General features: G+C 38.6%; 1 protein-coding gene across 1 annotated transcript in view; it reads left to right on the top strand.

Moving 5' to 3' along the window:
* The window catches only part of DNAH10 (dynein axonemal heavy chain 10), a 49674-nt gene that overhangs the window by 14913 nt on the left and 21325 nt on the right, over window positions 1-13436 (top strand). The window contains exons 24-47 of the mRNA XM_015644185.2: window positions 94-250; window positions 684-917; window positions 1019-1141; window positions 1937-2170; window positions 2658-2881; window positions 3374-3643; window positions 3730-3913; window positions 4168-4302; window positions 4695-4847; window positions 5392-5580; window positions 5683-5829; window positions 6395-6586; window positions 6752-6870; window positions 7040-7198; window positions 7484-7619; window positions 7731-7853; window positions 8032-8166; window positions 8467-8680; window positions 8920-9039; window positions 9989-10134; window positions 10555-10707; window positions 10982-11242; window positions 11880-12052; window positions 12421-12514. Of these exons, the coding sequence (XP_015499671.1) occupies window positions 94-250; window positions 684-917; window positions 1019-1141; window positions 1937-2170; window positions 2658-2881; window positions 3374-3643; window positions 3730-3913; window positions 4168-4302; window positions 4695-4847; window positions 5392-5580; window positions 5683-5829; window positions 6395-6586; window positions 6752-6870; window positions 7040-7198; window positions 7484-7619; window positions 7731-7853; window positions 8032-8166; window positions 8467-8680; window positions 8920-9039; window positions 9989-10134; window positions 10555-10707; window positions 10982-11242; window positions 11880-12052; window positions 12421-12514 (4075 nt within the window). The remainder of the gene's footprint in view (window positions 1-93; window positions 251-683; window positions 918-1018; window positions 1142-1936; window positions 2171-2657; window positions 2882-3373; window positions 3644-3729; window positions 3914-4167; window positions 4303-4694; window positions 4848-5391; window positions 5581-5682; window positions 5830-6394; window positions 6587-6751; window positions 6871-7039; window positions 7199-7483; window positions 7620-7730; window positions 7854-8031; window positions 8167-8466; window positions 8681-8919; window positions 9040-9988; window positions 10135-10554; window positions 10708-10981; window positions 11243-11879; window positions 12053-12420; window positions 12515-13436) is intronic.

Here is a 13436-nt window from a genome sequence, read left to right as displayed (position 1 = left end):
AGAATGCTAAACATGAGTTCATTATTATATGTTACAGTTATTTTCATTTTTTACTGTATCATGGTGTTAAACTGTTGTGTCAATTTAAAACAGGCATTGGGAAGACCTTATGGAGAAAACAGGAACAAGGTTTGAAATGAAAACAGAAACATTCACTTTGGAAAATATGTTTGCCATGGAACTTCATAAATACACTGTGGTTATCAGTGATATAGTTGGAACTGCTGTTAAAGAACTTAGCATTGAGAAGGTGATGTATTGAATTTTAGAATCATAGTAAAACTAAAAAGACAAGGATGACAACAATCAGTTTTATTTTAGGTTTTTAAATTGGCATGACTGCAAGTTTGGACATCTTCAGGGAGCTGCCATGAGCTACATGAGCTAAGATCTGTAGCTCTGTTAGTGAGCTCCTTCTGGCACAGGGTCCTTGCAGAATTTGGTTTGGCAGCAGCATATTGGATTTCTATGATTACAGTAAGAAAATTTGTCCTATGAAAATGGATCTGAAGAAGGATCCATTCTTTTGCTATCATGCTTTGTAATAGACCCTTCTTTATAAACTAGATTTAGAAAATCTGTGCAAAAATTTTACTGGATTAGCTGTTTCATTTTTTTGGCTAAGACTATAGCTCTCCAGTTTTTGAAGACTGAAATATTCATCTTGTTATGTTCACATGCAGGGACTGAAGGAAATAATAGAAACGTGGGAAAATATGAAATTCCCTGTAGAAGTGTACACCAAAGGCACTGAGACACGAGGCTTTATTCTGGGATCTGTAGAGGAAATTTTAGAGACTCTTGATGACAACAATGTCAGTCTTCAGAGTGCTTTGGGCAGTCGATTTGTGGGTCCTTTTCTTTCAACTGCTCAAAAATGGGAAAAAACTCTGTCATTGATTAGTGAAGTAAGTGAGGTAGGTGAAAAGTGCTGGACTAAATAATTAATGTATATTATTTATAATCCAAATTTTCCATTGTACTTCCATTTACCCTGATGGTATCATTTCATTCTTAGATCTGGTTATCAGTTCAGAGAAAATGGATGTACCTGGAGAGCATTTTTGTTGGTGGAGATATCAGATCACAGCTTCCAGAGGAAGTCAAGATATTTGACCGTGTAGACAAAATGTTTAAACAGGCAAGTAACTGACTTGTGATCAGCATAATTATTTAGTGCATTTTGCTTCCAGTTCCATAGTTACTTATAGTTCTTTGTGACATGTGTAATACTGAGAATGGTGTGCTATAATTCATTGAATATGAGATTGGGGAACCCAGGAGTTTTGTGTTTTACTTCACATCTGTCATAACCAGAAGACTTCAGACTGAGCTAAGATGGGCAGAGGTGAGATCCTTGGCTGGCAGCATGGGATAGGCAGAATGTCCTTTTCCTTTCATTGATTACAGCTTTTTACTTTTACCTTGATAAGAAGAAGCTTAGATATGTTCCTATTGATTGAGGACTGATGTACATGCTAAAAAGGTTTTCCTGCTTCATGCCACTGTTCCATACTGAACACATATTCCTGGTATGAATATGGCTTACTTTTCTGTTTCCCACATGCAAAACTGAGAGAGTACTGTGATTTTGAAATATGATGTTTGATCACCCCTTGGAGTACCATTGTGTACAGGAGCAAAGTCACATATAAAACTTAAACTTTAGCCCAACTGGGGATAGACAAGCCAGGCTTATCTGGCTTCCACTTGCTTTTATATCTCCAAAAACACACTACCTTCATGTTTTCATTCAGTGCTGTGGCACCACAAAATAATTTCAAGACCCTTTCAAAACCCTTTCAAAACCTTTGATTCACTTCTATAAGGACCTGTACTGCTTGTGCTGTTTGCATGCTTTGTCATTAATTCAATATAATTTAATAAAACCTATTGCTGTTCAACATTTTCTAAACTTCCTTTTCTCCCTGTATAGATAATGGAGGAAACTGTAAAAGACCCAATAATAAAAAATTGCTGTGAAGTCCCAAATCGTCTGTCAGACTTCCATCATATAAATGATGTGCTGGAGAAATGCCAGAAAAGCCTGAATGATTATTTGGATTCCAAGCGAAATGCTTTCCCAAGATTTTTCTTTATATCTGATGATGAGTTGCTCAGTATCCTTGGCAGCAGCAGCGCACTCTGTGTCCAAGAACACATGATAAAGGTACAATGTCTGGCTTTTCACAGTGCCTTGTGCTTGAAAAAGTTTAACAGACTGTACTGTACATGCTCATAAGGATGCATGAGTATTTTTTGCATACAAAGAGAATTCTGGCAGTATCTTGAAGAAGCTTCTGGATAACCAGATCAAATGTGATGCACAGTCTCTGCCTCCTCTCACACTGGTTGGTAGCAGTTATGGTAGAGGAACATTCAAGGTACACCAGAATGATCTATCATTAAAGAACTTTCCTCACAGATTGTAGCTCCTCCTAGCTCTTATTTCCTAGGAAAAAAATATCAATGTCATTTGGGCCTGATTATTTGCTTGATATTCTACAGTTCTGCTGCTGGGCTATATATCAGCATTTGTATTTAATGTCTTAGGAGTCAGATCCACTTCTCTGGAGGAGAGCCAGGGCTGCATACACTTAGATTTTGGAGGCTTTGTTTCTAAAATGCTGGTGAATTTCTTTGTTGGTGCATTTCAGATGTTTGATAATGTAGCCTCGCTGAGGTTCCAGGATGGTGACAATGACGAGAAGACTGCCACAGCCATGATCTCAGCTGAAGGGGAGGTGATGGAGTTCCGGCAGAATGTCCCTGCTGTGGGCAGAGTGGAGAACTGGATGACAGTAGTGCTGGAGGAAATGAGACGGACCAACAGACGCCTCACCAAGGAAGCCATTTTTCGATATTGTGAAGACAGAAGCAGGTGAAACCATCAGTGTCAAGGATAACACAAATAACCTGATATGTTAGTGATAGAGAAAAGTTAAGGCATAATTTTACAATTCCTACACAATTTAGTCTGTATTTCTCTGTGTGGAGGGATATGAATACATTCACATGCACTATTTTAACCAACCATAAAAAATGCACAATCTGTCATATTTCCTAAATCTTGAGTTTTATTTTTGGGGTTGTGTGCTCAGTAGGTTTTTCTCATGATGAATACCAGTTGGCAGTTTTATACCAAGAACAAGGAACTTTTCTATCAGAATATTTCCTAGGTTTTTGAAATCCCACAGCATATTTTGATAGAATTCTGTATATCTCTGAAAAGTTTGGCTTGTGTTGTAGCTGTTGCAGGAACAGGAAGAACTTAGTTGTTGTGTTGTTGTGGGTTTTTTTTTTTTTCTTTTCCTGATCAGTTACTTAAAATAAACAGTAACTCAGCCTCCTTCACTATATGTGTTTTCCACAGAGTTGATTGGATGTTGCTCTTCCAAGGCATGATGGTGCTTGCTGCTAATCAAGTATGGTGGACTTGGGAAGTCGAGGATGTCTTTCGGAAAGTGAAAATGGGAGAAAAGCAGGCAATGAAATTTTATGCTAAAAAAATGCACAAGCAAATCGATGACCTGGTTACCCGCATTACGATGCCCTTGAGCAAAAACGACAGGAAAAAATACAACACCGTTCTCATCATCGACGTGCACGCCAGAGACATCATTGATATATTCGTCAGAGACAGGTAAACACCACCTCCAGCTCCTCAGCAAACACCAAATCTAGAAGTTGTTCTGCCATCCTGTTGCTGACGTGAGCTCTGTGGTGCAGCATTCTGCAGGCTCAGGAGTTCGAGTGGGAGAGCCAGCTGCGGTTTTACTGGGAGCGCGAGCCGGACGAGCTGATGGTGCGGCAGTGCACCGGCGTCTTCTCCTACGGCTACGAGTACATGGGGCTCAACGGGCGGCTCGTCATCACCCCGCTCACCGACCGCATCTACCTCACCCTCACACAGGTGCACCTTCATGTTATACTTGTTAGTCACACCTTTGTTTTATTGCCTCTTCCTGCCATCCTCCAGTGAGAATGCTAAGATGTTTGAAATCAGTTGTGATATCCTTCTCGCCTCATTGCTGCAAAGAGAATGTAGAAGGTGTTCACAGATAAAATTTAAAGTTTTTTGTACCCATGGGTTCATTTGTGGTTTTGTTACTAACCTAACATAAATCTAATCCAAGTTTTGCTTTGTTTTTTGGTTTGTCTTCAAAGGCTCTGTCAATGTTTTTGGGAGGAGCACCAGCAGGGCCAGCAGGTACAGGGAAGACAGAAACAACCAAGGATCTGGCCAAAGCACTGGGCTTGCTGTGTGTAGTGACAAACTGCGGAGAAGGCATGGACTTCAAAGTAAGAATTAAAGATCTGTCTTCTCTGATAAAATGCCAATTTCTGCTCTTTATCAGTGCCCAGGATAAGGACATACTCTGAACTTCTATGTAGGTATCTCCCTTAGAGATACCATGCTGTTTGATAATTAAATTTAGTAAAAAATGTTGATTTTGGATAAATTCCTGAAGGAATTTCAGGCCCTTTCAAGCAGGGGAGAAATGACTATATGGTATGTATTAAAGTTTATGATAGGCAATCTGCACCTGGCAAGTAATTATTGCAAGACCTTATGACTGATAAACATCCAGAGGTTTATCCACCATTAAGAATTTTAGCATGTTCCAAAGTTTTTTGGTGCTGAATGTTTTATATAGTCACTGCTGAGAAATTTTTCTTGTTGTTCCTTTTAGGCAATGGGTAAAATTTTCTCAGGCCTTGCCCAGTGTGGTGCATGGGGATGCTTTGATGAATTCAATCGAATCGATGCTTCTGTGCTTTCAGTCATTTCTTCCCAGATTCAGACGATCCGAAACGCTTTAATGAATGGGTGGAAAAGATTTCAGGTAAACATTAAAAAAGTAATTGTGAAGGTTGGTCTTGGTTTTCAGGCCAAGATACAGGGTTAGACCCCATCATTAGATCAAAGGGCTGCTGCTTCTGTAATTTCTTTGTGCTGAACATTTCAAACTCCTGAGTATGTACTTGCAGTTCAAAAGATGTTAAATCTTTGCTGATTGCCTAATCCTTTGCCAAGTTCTTCCTTTGTGTGAAGCAAGATAAAAGTAATCTCAATAGGATAATAGCAAGTAAATGGGATAATAGTCTAGTTGTAATGAGGAACAGCAGTAATTTAACTTGATGTGGATTGTGAGGCTTTATTTACTGATGCTTATTGGAATTGAAAAACCTCAGAAAATTTGAGGCATGTGAAATGTCTTAAAGAAGGTACATTTATCCCACTGTTTGTATCAGGATGACTGTCTAAAGCTAAATATTTTAGCACTTTGTCCTAAGTGTGTCCCCAGTATTACCGTTTTTTCCTTTGAGGAAGTAGTATTTTTTAAAGTTTCTAATTCACGTTGTTCTAATGTTTTCTTATGCCTTTAGTTTGAAGGACAGGAGATTTCCCTTGATAGCCGTATTGGCATTTTTATTACAATGAATCCTGGTTATGCTGGCCGGACTGAGCTCCCCGAGTCTGTGAAAGCTCTCTTCAGGCCTGTGGTTGTTATTGTACCAGATCTTCAGCAGATCTGTGAAATAATGCTGTTTTCTGAAGGGTTCCTTACAGCAAAGGTAAGAAAATTCTATTGTTACCCATACCCATGTACCCACCCATGTTTGCATGGCCAGTGGCAATGTCCACATTTGTGGTTATTTAAATTAAATCTCTAACAGGTCCTTGCCAAAAAGATGACAGTGCTGTACAAGCTGGCGAGGGAACAGCTTTCTAAACAACATCACTATGATTTTGGACTGCGGGCCCTTAAGTCAGTGTTGGTAATGGCTGGAGAATTGAAAAGAGGATCAGCAGACCTCAGTGAGGTAGATTTGCTGCTTAGTTACCCTGGGCATATCATCTTTTTCATTAGAAAGGGCATGTGTTTCCACATCTGATGTAGTGTGTCTGGTTTGGAAATAGGAACATTGGTATTGTCTTATTATTTACTTTGCTCTTATTGAGTTTCATTGTGCTCTCTGCCATTAGAACTCCAGTCAAAGTAGGGAAATCTATGGAAAATGAGATATTTTCCTGCATGCTAAGTTCAGGATGCAAATAGCCAGATGAATATCTCTGGATGACTAGCAAAAACTGGTTTTTGAACAGTGAGTGCTCCAGCTCAGGGAAGCTGTGGTGTGGGCCACTGCAGCCTTTTGACATTTGATTAACATGGTAGAAAAATGCAGTGGATCACTCTTAGTTTGATATGCTTAGTCCATATAAAATAACCTCTGTTGCTTCCACTAGGAACTGATGACAAAAAGAGTTCTAAAAGCTGTACTGAAATAATTGAGCAACAGTTTTTAAAGATTCAATGTTTTGAAGTACCTCAATTTATCTGATTAATCAACTCTTTGGTTAAGATTGATTTTGCTATGTTTTGTCTAGGAAGTTGTACTAATGAGAGCTCTGCGAGATATGAATCTTCCTAAATTTGTGTTTGAAGATGTACCTCTCTTCCTTGGCCTAATCTCTGACCTGTTTCCTGGCCTGGATTGCCCTCGAGTCCGCTACCCTGACTTTAATGATGCTGTAGAACAAGTGCTGGAAGAACGGGGTTATGTTGTTCTACCAGTCCAGGTACAAAAAATGTTTATTGCTTGAGGTTTTGTTGTAAATGTGAGGCTGCAGGTGCATTGTTGCACCCAGGAGTGGCTCCAGGAAAACTTATCTGATATTGTCTGGCTGCTAACCTTATCCACAGAGTTGTGACAGTAGGCTACTGAATCCATGTTTATTTTTCAGGTGGATAAAGTAGTTCAGATGTATGAGACAATGTTAACTCGTCACACTACAATGGTGGTTGGACCTACTGGAGGTGGCAAGACAGTTGTTATTAAAACCTTGTGCCAGGCCCAAAACAAGTGAGTGTAGAATGTAAACCAGGCTGTAAAATGACACAATCTGTATTACTCAGCTTTATTCATCTCTGTCCTGTCATGACAGGATCTACAGCTGCCTGGAGTATTTGCTTGGGTCAACATGAGGTGTTAGTGTGACATTTTACTATTGCTTTTCTTGCTGTATCTTTAGGCTGGGATTATTGACAAAGCTTTATACACTGAACCCTAAAGCTATGAGTGTGATTGAGCTGTATGGGATCCTTGACCCTGTCACACGAGACTGGACAGATGGAGTCCTGTCAAACATTTTTCGGGATATCAACAGACCCACTGACAAGAAGGAACGAAGGTAGGCAGCTAGAAATCATTGTGGTGGTTTTGAGATCAATTAAAAAAAGAGTTGATATGGCACTATTTAAAAAAATCCAAATGCTAAATAAATAGCAAGTGTTTAGGGGGTCTTTCTGTCTCCTGTGGGTTTCTAGTCTCAGTGGAACTATGCAATTAGAAAAAAAATGAATGGTAGACTTCAAAATAGCTGGACTGACAATGAGACCATTAATGACACTTCTGAATTCAGAAGTATGTTTGCAAAATCAGAGATCAGTCAGTGCCCCGTGGCTCTTGTACACAGGTACATTCTCTTTGATGGAGATGTGGATGCTCTCTGGGTTGAAAACATGAATTCTGTCATGGATGACAACAAGTTATTGACCCTGGCAAATGGGGAGCGGATTAGGCTTCAGGCACACTGTGCTTTGTTGTTTGAGGTAAGAAATGACTGTACCATTTATACACACAGGAAGGGTTAGATACAGATGGGGTTTCAAAGCCTGAAAAGCATTTACTGTGTATCATTGTCTTCTGTGATTAATTTATAGGTTGGAGACTTACAGTATGCATCTCCTGCCACAGTATCCCGCTGTGGAATGGTCTTTGTAGATCCTAAAAATCTGAGATATGAACCCTACTGGCAGAAGTGGCTCAAAGGAAGAGAAAATGAGGTGGGAATTCCTGCACTTGTTCAGAGAGTATTTGTATTTAATAGTGACCTGTAGACAGACTTTGGTAGAATTGATTCCTTCAAGATCAATCATATGTGGTCAGCCAGGTATTGATGGGAAGTTCTGCTGTCAAAATTTTTCTTTCCAGCTGAATTATTGTCTTTTTTGTGTTCCTTAGAATGAGAGAACAGAATTGGATCATCTCTTTCAAAAGTATGTGCCCTACCTTATTGATATGATTATAGAGGGAATTGTGAATGGCAAACAGGAACGAAAGCTGAAGACCATTATTCCTCAAACAGATTTAAATATGGTAAGAAACAGAGAATAAAGACTGAACAAGTTTAACTGAAAAAAAACCGGAATGATGGAGAAAGTAAAACCTTCCCAAAGAAAGCACAGGAGGAGAGTCTGTGCTGAAATGTCAGTTTGCTACTGATGAGCAAAAAGAGACACCAGTCAGGACCTGACAGTGCTCTTCTACTGAACTTGATGCACATAGCAGTAGATCCACCTGTAAGAACAAAAGACCAATAATCAGCTGAAAACATAGCAAGAGTTTTCATGCATCTAAATGGCAAATTTTTTTACAGATTTATTTTTTTTCCAACAGATTGTGCAGTTGACTGTGATGCTAGATGTCCTGCTGGTAAAGCCTGAAAATCCTGATGTTCTGGAGTGTTTTTTCTTGGAAGCTTTATATTGCTCCTTAGGTGCTTCTCTTCTTGATGCTGGGAGAATTAAATTTGATGAAAATGTTAAACGTATTTCCTGCATGACTATTGTTGAGGGTGAGAACGTCCTGGCTAAGCCAGGGGAGCTGCCAGGTAGGATCTTGTCATAATTTAATCTGAATCCCATTCACTGTAATAGGACAGTGATAGTTTTCATGAAGGTGCTAGAGTAGAGGAGTTTTGGTTGATACCCAAGTGGGTTAAATGACTTGTAAATAGAACAAAGTGTTGCCCAACTATAATCTTACCCTGTGTTTTCATCTCAATCAGATTGTTTTCTTAGGAAATGTTTCAGTGTCCTAACAAACTTGCAGTTGCTTAATGGTTTGCAGGTCAGCTGCCAACTTTGTATGACTTCCACTTTGATGGATCTCAAAAAAAGTGGGTACCTTGGATGCAACTTGTTCCTGAATATACTCATGACCCTGAAATGAAATTTCTTGATATTCTAGGTGAGTATAAAATAAAATGATAAAGATAAAATGATAAGATAAAAATAAGCACAGTGATGAGGTGATTTTAATTCATCATGTGCCACCACTGAGTGCACGGTGCTTAACATGAAACATCCTCTTTTTGTACTGAAGGTCATCTACTCAGGTTCAGCTTCTTGTGATGGCACAAATCAGTTTCTTTAAAGTTCTTTTTGTAGTAGTTTAGCAGTCACAAAGTTGATTTTTATCGCATTGTGTAATAAAAAAGTGAGGAAAGGATCAAAGCACATTTCAGTTAATATGCCTTATTTAGGCACTAATAGTACCTTTTAAAAGCTGGAATAGCAGAAGATTCACAGTTTTCTCTGCCAGAAGTTCTAGGAAAACATCAGCTCATATTTCAGGTATTCAGTAGATAAAAATTACATTCTTAGGGTTGTTATTGGCTGTTACTTCAAGCATTGCCTAATGGTGCTTTTCATAGCTAAAGACAAATTTAGGCCTGTTAATTTACAGTGATACTGTAAGCACAGGTTAACTTCACTGACGTGAGAGAGAAATTTATGATCTCTGACATTGCTCCAAATGCAGGTGATTCACATAGAAAAAAAATTCATCTCTGTAGAGTTCTGGGAAAATACTTATGATCCAAATAAAACCTGATTATATCCTTGAAACAGGGATTAAAGGGAGCTTAACCAAACTGTGACCTCCCTATATGAAAGATAACTTCTTTTTTAGTATACATATTTAGAAGAAAAGATTCCAATGACAAATACTGAAAAGAGATGGTAAAGCAATTAAAATTTTCTTTCAGCATTGTTAGTGAATTGATAATTCAGATTATCCCTTTGTGCAACTGCATGTTAATACCTTAAGAGTGTGTTCCAGCACTATTCTATAACTAAATCCCCCAGCTGCAGTGCATTTTCATTTAGCCAGTGATTGTGTTGCTGCTCTTTTTCAGTGCCCACAGTGGATACCACACGCACTGCTTGGTTACTGGAACAGATGGTAAAAGTGAAACGCCCAGTTGTTCTTGTGGGTGAATCGGGTACATCTAAGACAGCAACTACACAGAACTTCCTAAAAAGTCTGGATAAAGATGTTAATGTATGTGTGAGGCATTTCACCCTGTTTGTCAAGCTGCATTTTCACTCTTTGCCCTTGTGTTAAGTTTGCATTGTGAATATATCTGAATATATAACCTGAATCTGTGGGTTGCAATATTGACTTGGGTAACGTGACTGCAAACTCCAGACCCAAAGTGTGTGTCTGATTTGAAAATCCTTCAAGATCAAAGATATTTTGTCCTCTTTACCTTGTACAAACTCAATTACATAAAAATATATTATCAAAGTGCTAAGGATGGGCTTACTTTTCTTTGTCATCTGTAATTCAAGTGAATAATGGACCTGAGCAGCATTTCCTGTTTGATAGCCAATATAAAAAATATTTTTGAATGCTCTAGTAAAAAAAAGCCCAGCAAAAATCAGGTTAGAATCCATTCTTATCATCTCCTCCTGTTTGCAGCTATTGCTGGTTATTAACTTCTCTTCTCGTACAACATCCATGGACATTCAGAGAAACCTGGAGACAAACGTGGAAAAACGAACAAAAGACACTTTTGGCCCTCCCATGGGAAAACGTCTCCTTGTGTTCATGGACGATATGAATATGCCAAGGGTAAGCTGGCAATAGCTTTGCAAGGTAGTATAGAAACATTTTGGGTGGCACTGATATGGTCCCTGCATGCACAAATCCAGTGTGCATCTAGTTCATCTCAGAGAAGAGGCACTTTTCCCATAGGAGACATTGGGATGAATGTTCACAATCAGTGCCAGAGCTTTCCAAAGCATCCCTTAGTCCCTGTAATATTCTCCAGGGTGTGGAAACCAACATTCCCACATGTAGAGCAGTAATTGGTGAGTTGATTACTATGCTTTGATGTATCCTGCAGGTTGATGAGTATGGCACACAGCAACCCATCGCCCTGCTGAAGCTGCTGCTAGAGAAAGGTTTCATGTACGATCGTGGTAAAGAGATGAACATTAAATTTCTTCGAGACCTGGGTTTTGTTGCTGCCATGGGCAAAGCTGGAGGAGGTCGGAATGAAGTTGACCCTCGATTCATGTCACTCTTCAGTGTTTTTAACATCCCTTTTCCTTCTGAGCAGTCACTGAATTTGATCTACTTCTCCATCCTGAAAGGCCACACTTCGGTAATTTCACTATTTTTAAAGGATTGCTCAACACATGTATTATTTTTAAATAGATGTTTATTTCTATGTTGTTGCAAGACCTGAGATCTTTGTTACCATTTTTTTTTAATACCTAGAACTTCCCACAAACCTTTCTTTTTCTCTTTTCTATCTCAATGGGTTTTACATTGTTTAGATAAGTTCTTGTGTAGTATGTAAACATTCAAACCAGCAGACAATTAATAAACCTGGGGCTTCTCATGGGTTGAAATGTATGAATGATTTGATTACAGTTCCTTTAAGCAAATACACAAAGATCAGAAAACTCTTTCCTGAATGAGTGTGAAAAATGTAATATAATGCAATAGACTGCATGACTGGCAAGGTACCTGCAACATTAGGTGAGAAAAGAGCAGTTTAATTTTTCTGCTATAGAAATCTTGTAGGAATTCCAGTCACTGAGTTTGATGTTATCTTGAGCACTCAGAAAGTTCTAGAGTGAAGATGGAGCCCTAAACATTTAACTGCAGAATGTTCATTACTACAGAGAATTTTTGAACCAAAGAGGTTTAAAAGCTGGAAAGCAGATTATGTTTAATAGCATTGAGTTCTGTCTGGGCAGTCCCATGAAAACACCTCTTCTTTCTCATGTTTGCAGACCTTCAATGAGTCCATATCAGCCATCTCTGACAAGATTACTCTGTGTACTTTGGAACTTTATAAAATGATTGTTACTGACCTGCCCCCTACTCCTTCCAAATTCCACTACATTTTTAACCTGCGGGATCTTTCCAGGGTCTATAATGGACTTGTTCTTACAGATCCAGAAAGGTAAGAATAGAAAATTGTCATTAGTGGTCTCACACCTATTTTTTTTTTTTTTTTTTGGTGAATCTGAGTGAAATTGAGGTAATTTGGTACAGGAAATCAGTCATATTTGGTCACTTTTCATTAAATCATGATGAGAAATAGAACATCCTAAATTGTGATCTTACTCTTGATGCCAAACACTGATGCATTAGTCTCTCTTAAATAGGATACCAGAGATAAAAATCCAAGCAAATTATTTATTATGAAAAGAACCAAATCATAAAGAGTAAAAAAGGTCAGTCCAGAATTTGGTCCTTGTTAATAACCATATGGCCTTAAGAATCATGTCAGCTCATTTGGTGCACTCTGATATTCTGATGTTATTTCAGGTTTCACACAGTGACCCAGATGGTGAGAGTTTGGAGAAATGAGTGCCTGAGGGTTTTCCATGACAGGCTGATTAATGAAACAGACAAAAAATTGGTGAGCAATTTCTTTCAGTTTTTTAGTAGTCACTGACTATTATTATGGGAATTAATTTGTAACAGCAGCACTACCAAGTGTAGGACTCAGGTCTTGCTGTCCAACTCCAGATTTGTCTAAGCAAATTAATTTAAAACATAAATTAGTTCATTAATTTAAAGCATGACCCATGGAAGACCTCTTCCTAAAAGAATGTGACAATGGCAGACTAAGAAAGCAGAGCTGCTGAAGGAATGGAAAGTATTGCTTGGTTTGCCTGTCCAGGAAAATTGATTGGCAGAAGTATGGGTGACAAAGTGTGAGAGAAATACAGGAGAAAACTCAGGAAATCACTTCAAGTCAGTATTTTCCTTCAGGAAGGATTGTACCAGAATGTGACTGTACAATCAAGTAGTAAAAAGGATAAAAGCCAAGTTCTTATACAGTGGATTCAGTTCTGTCTGTTATGTAAATTGGAAAATGATTGAAATTGTATCTTAGAACACAAAAGAGAACAATGCCAATTTTAAACCCTGAGATTTAGGAGAGAAATAGAGGTGAAGGCTACTCACCCAGAAGCAGCTTGCTTCTGGGTGAAAAGAGGTTGACCAAGAAGGTTTCAGATTTTTTTAGTTAAAACTTCCTTCTCTAGCATACATCTCCAGCTCAATTTTCACAATGCAGAAGGTTAATGCAGACTTAGAAGCTTGGTGAGAAATCTTTCTGGTGAGACATCTATGAATGCTGAAAAGGGAAGCTGATTAATATACTGTTTACACCAATATATGAGAAGGTGTTTTATTTAACAGGCTTCTCCTTCTTTATGTTGATATTCTACAGTCAATTGGCTTGAACCATTCTTGAACTGCCTGTTAGAACATACACAGAACACAGAAGGGGGCTGTAATCTTGGATCTTCTAGTGACATAAGCATCACCTTGAA

Source organism: Parus major, chromosome 15 (genome assembly GCF_001522545.3).
Source record: "Parus major isolate Abel chromosome 15, Parus_major1.1, whole genome shotgun sequence".
NCBI lineage: Eukaryota > Metazoa > Chordata > Aves > Passeriformes > Paridae > Parus > Parus major.
Note: the sequence above shows the minus strand (reverse complement) of the source record. Positions and strands in the feature narration are given on the sequence as shown.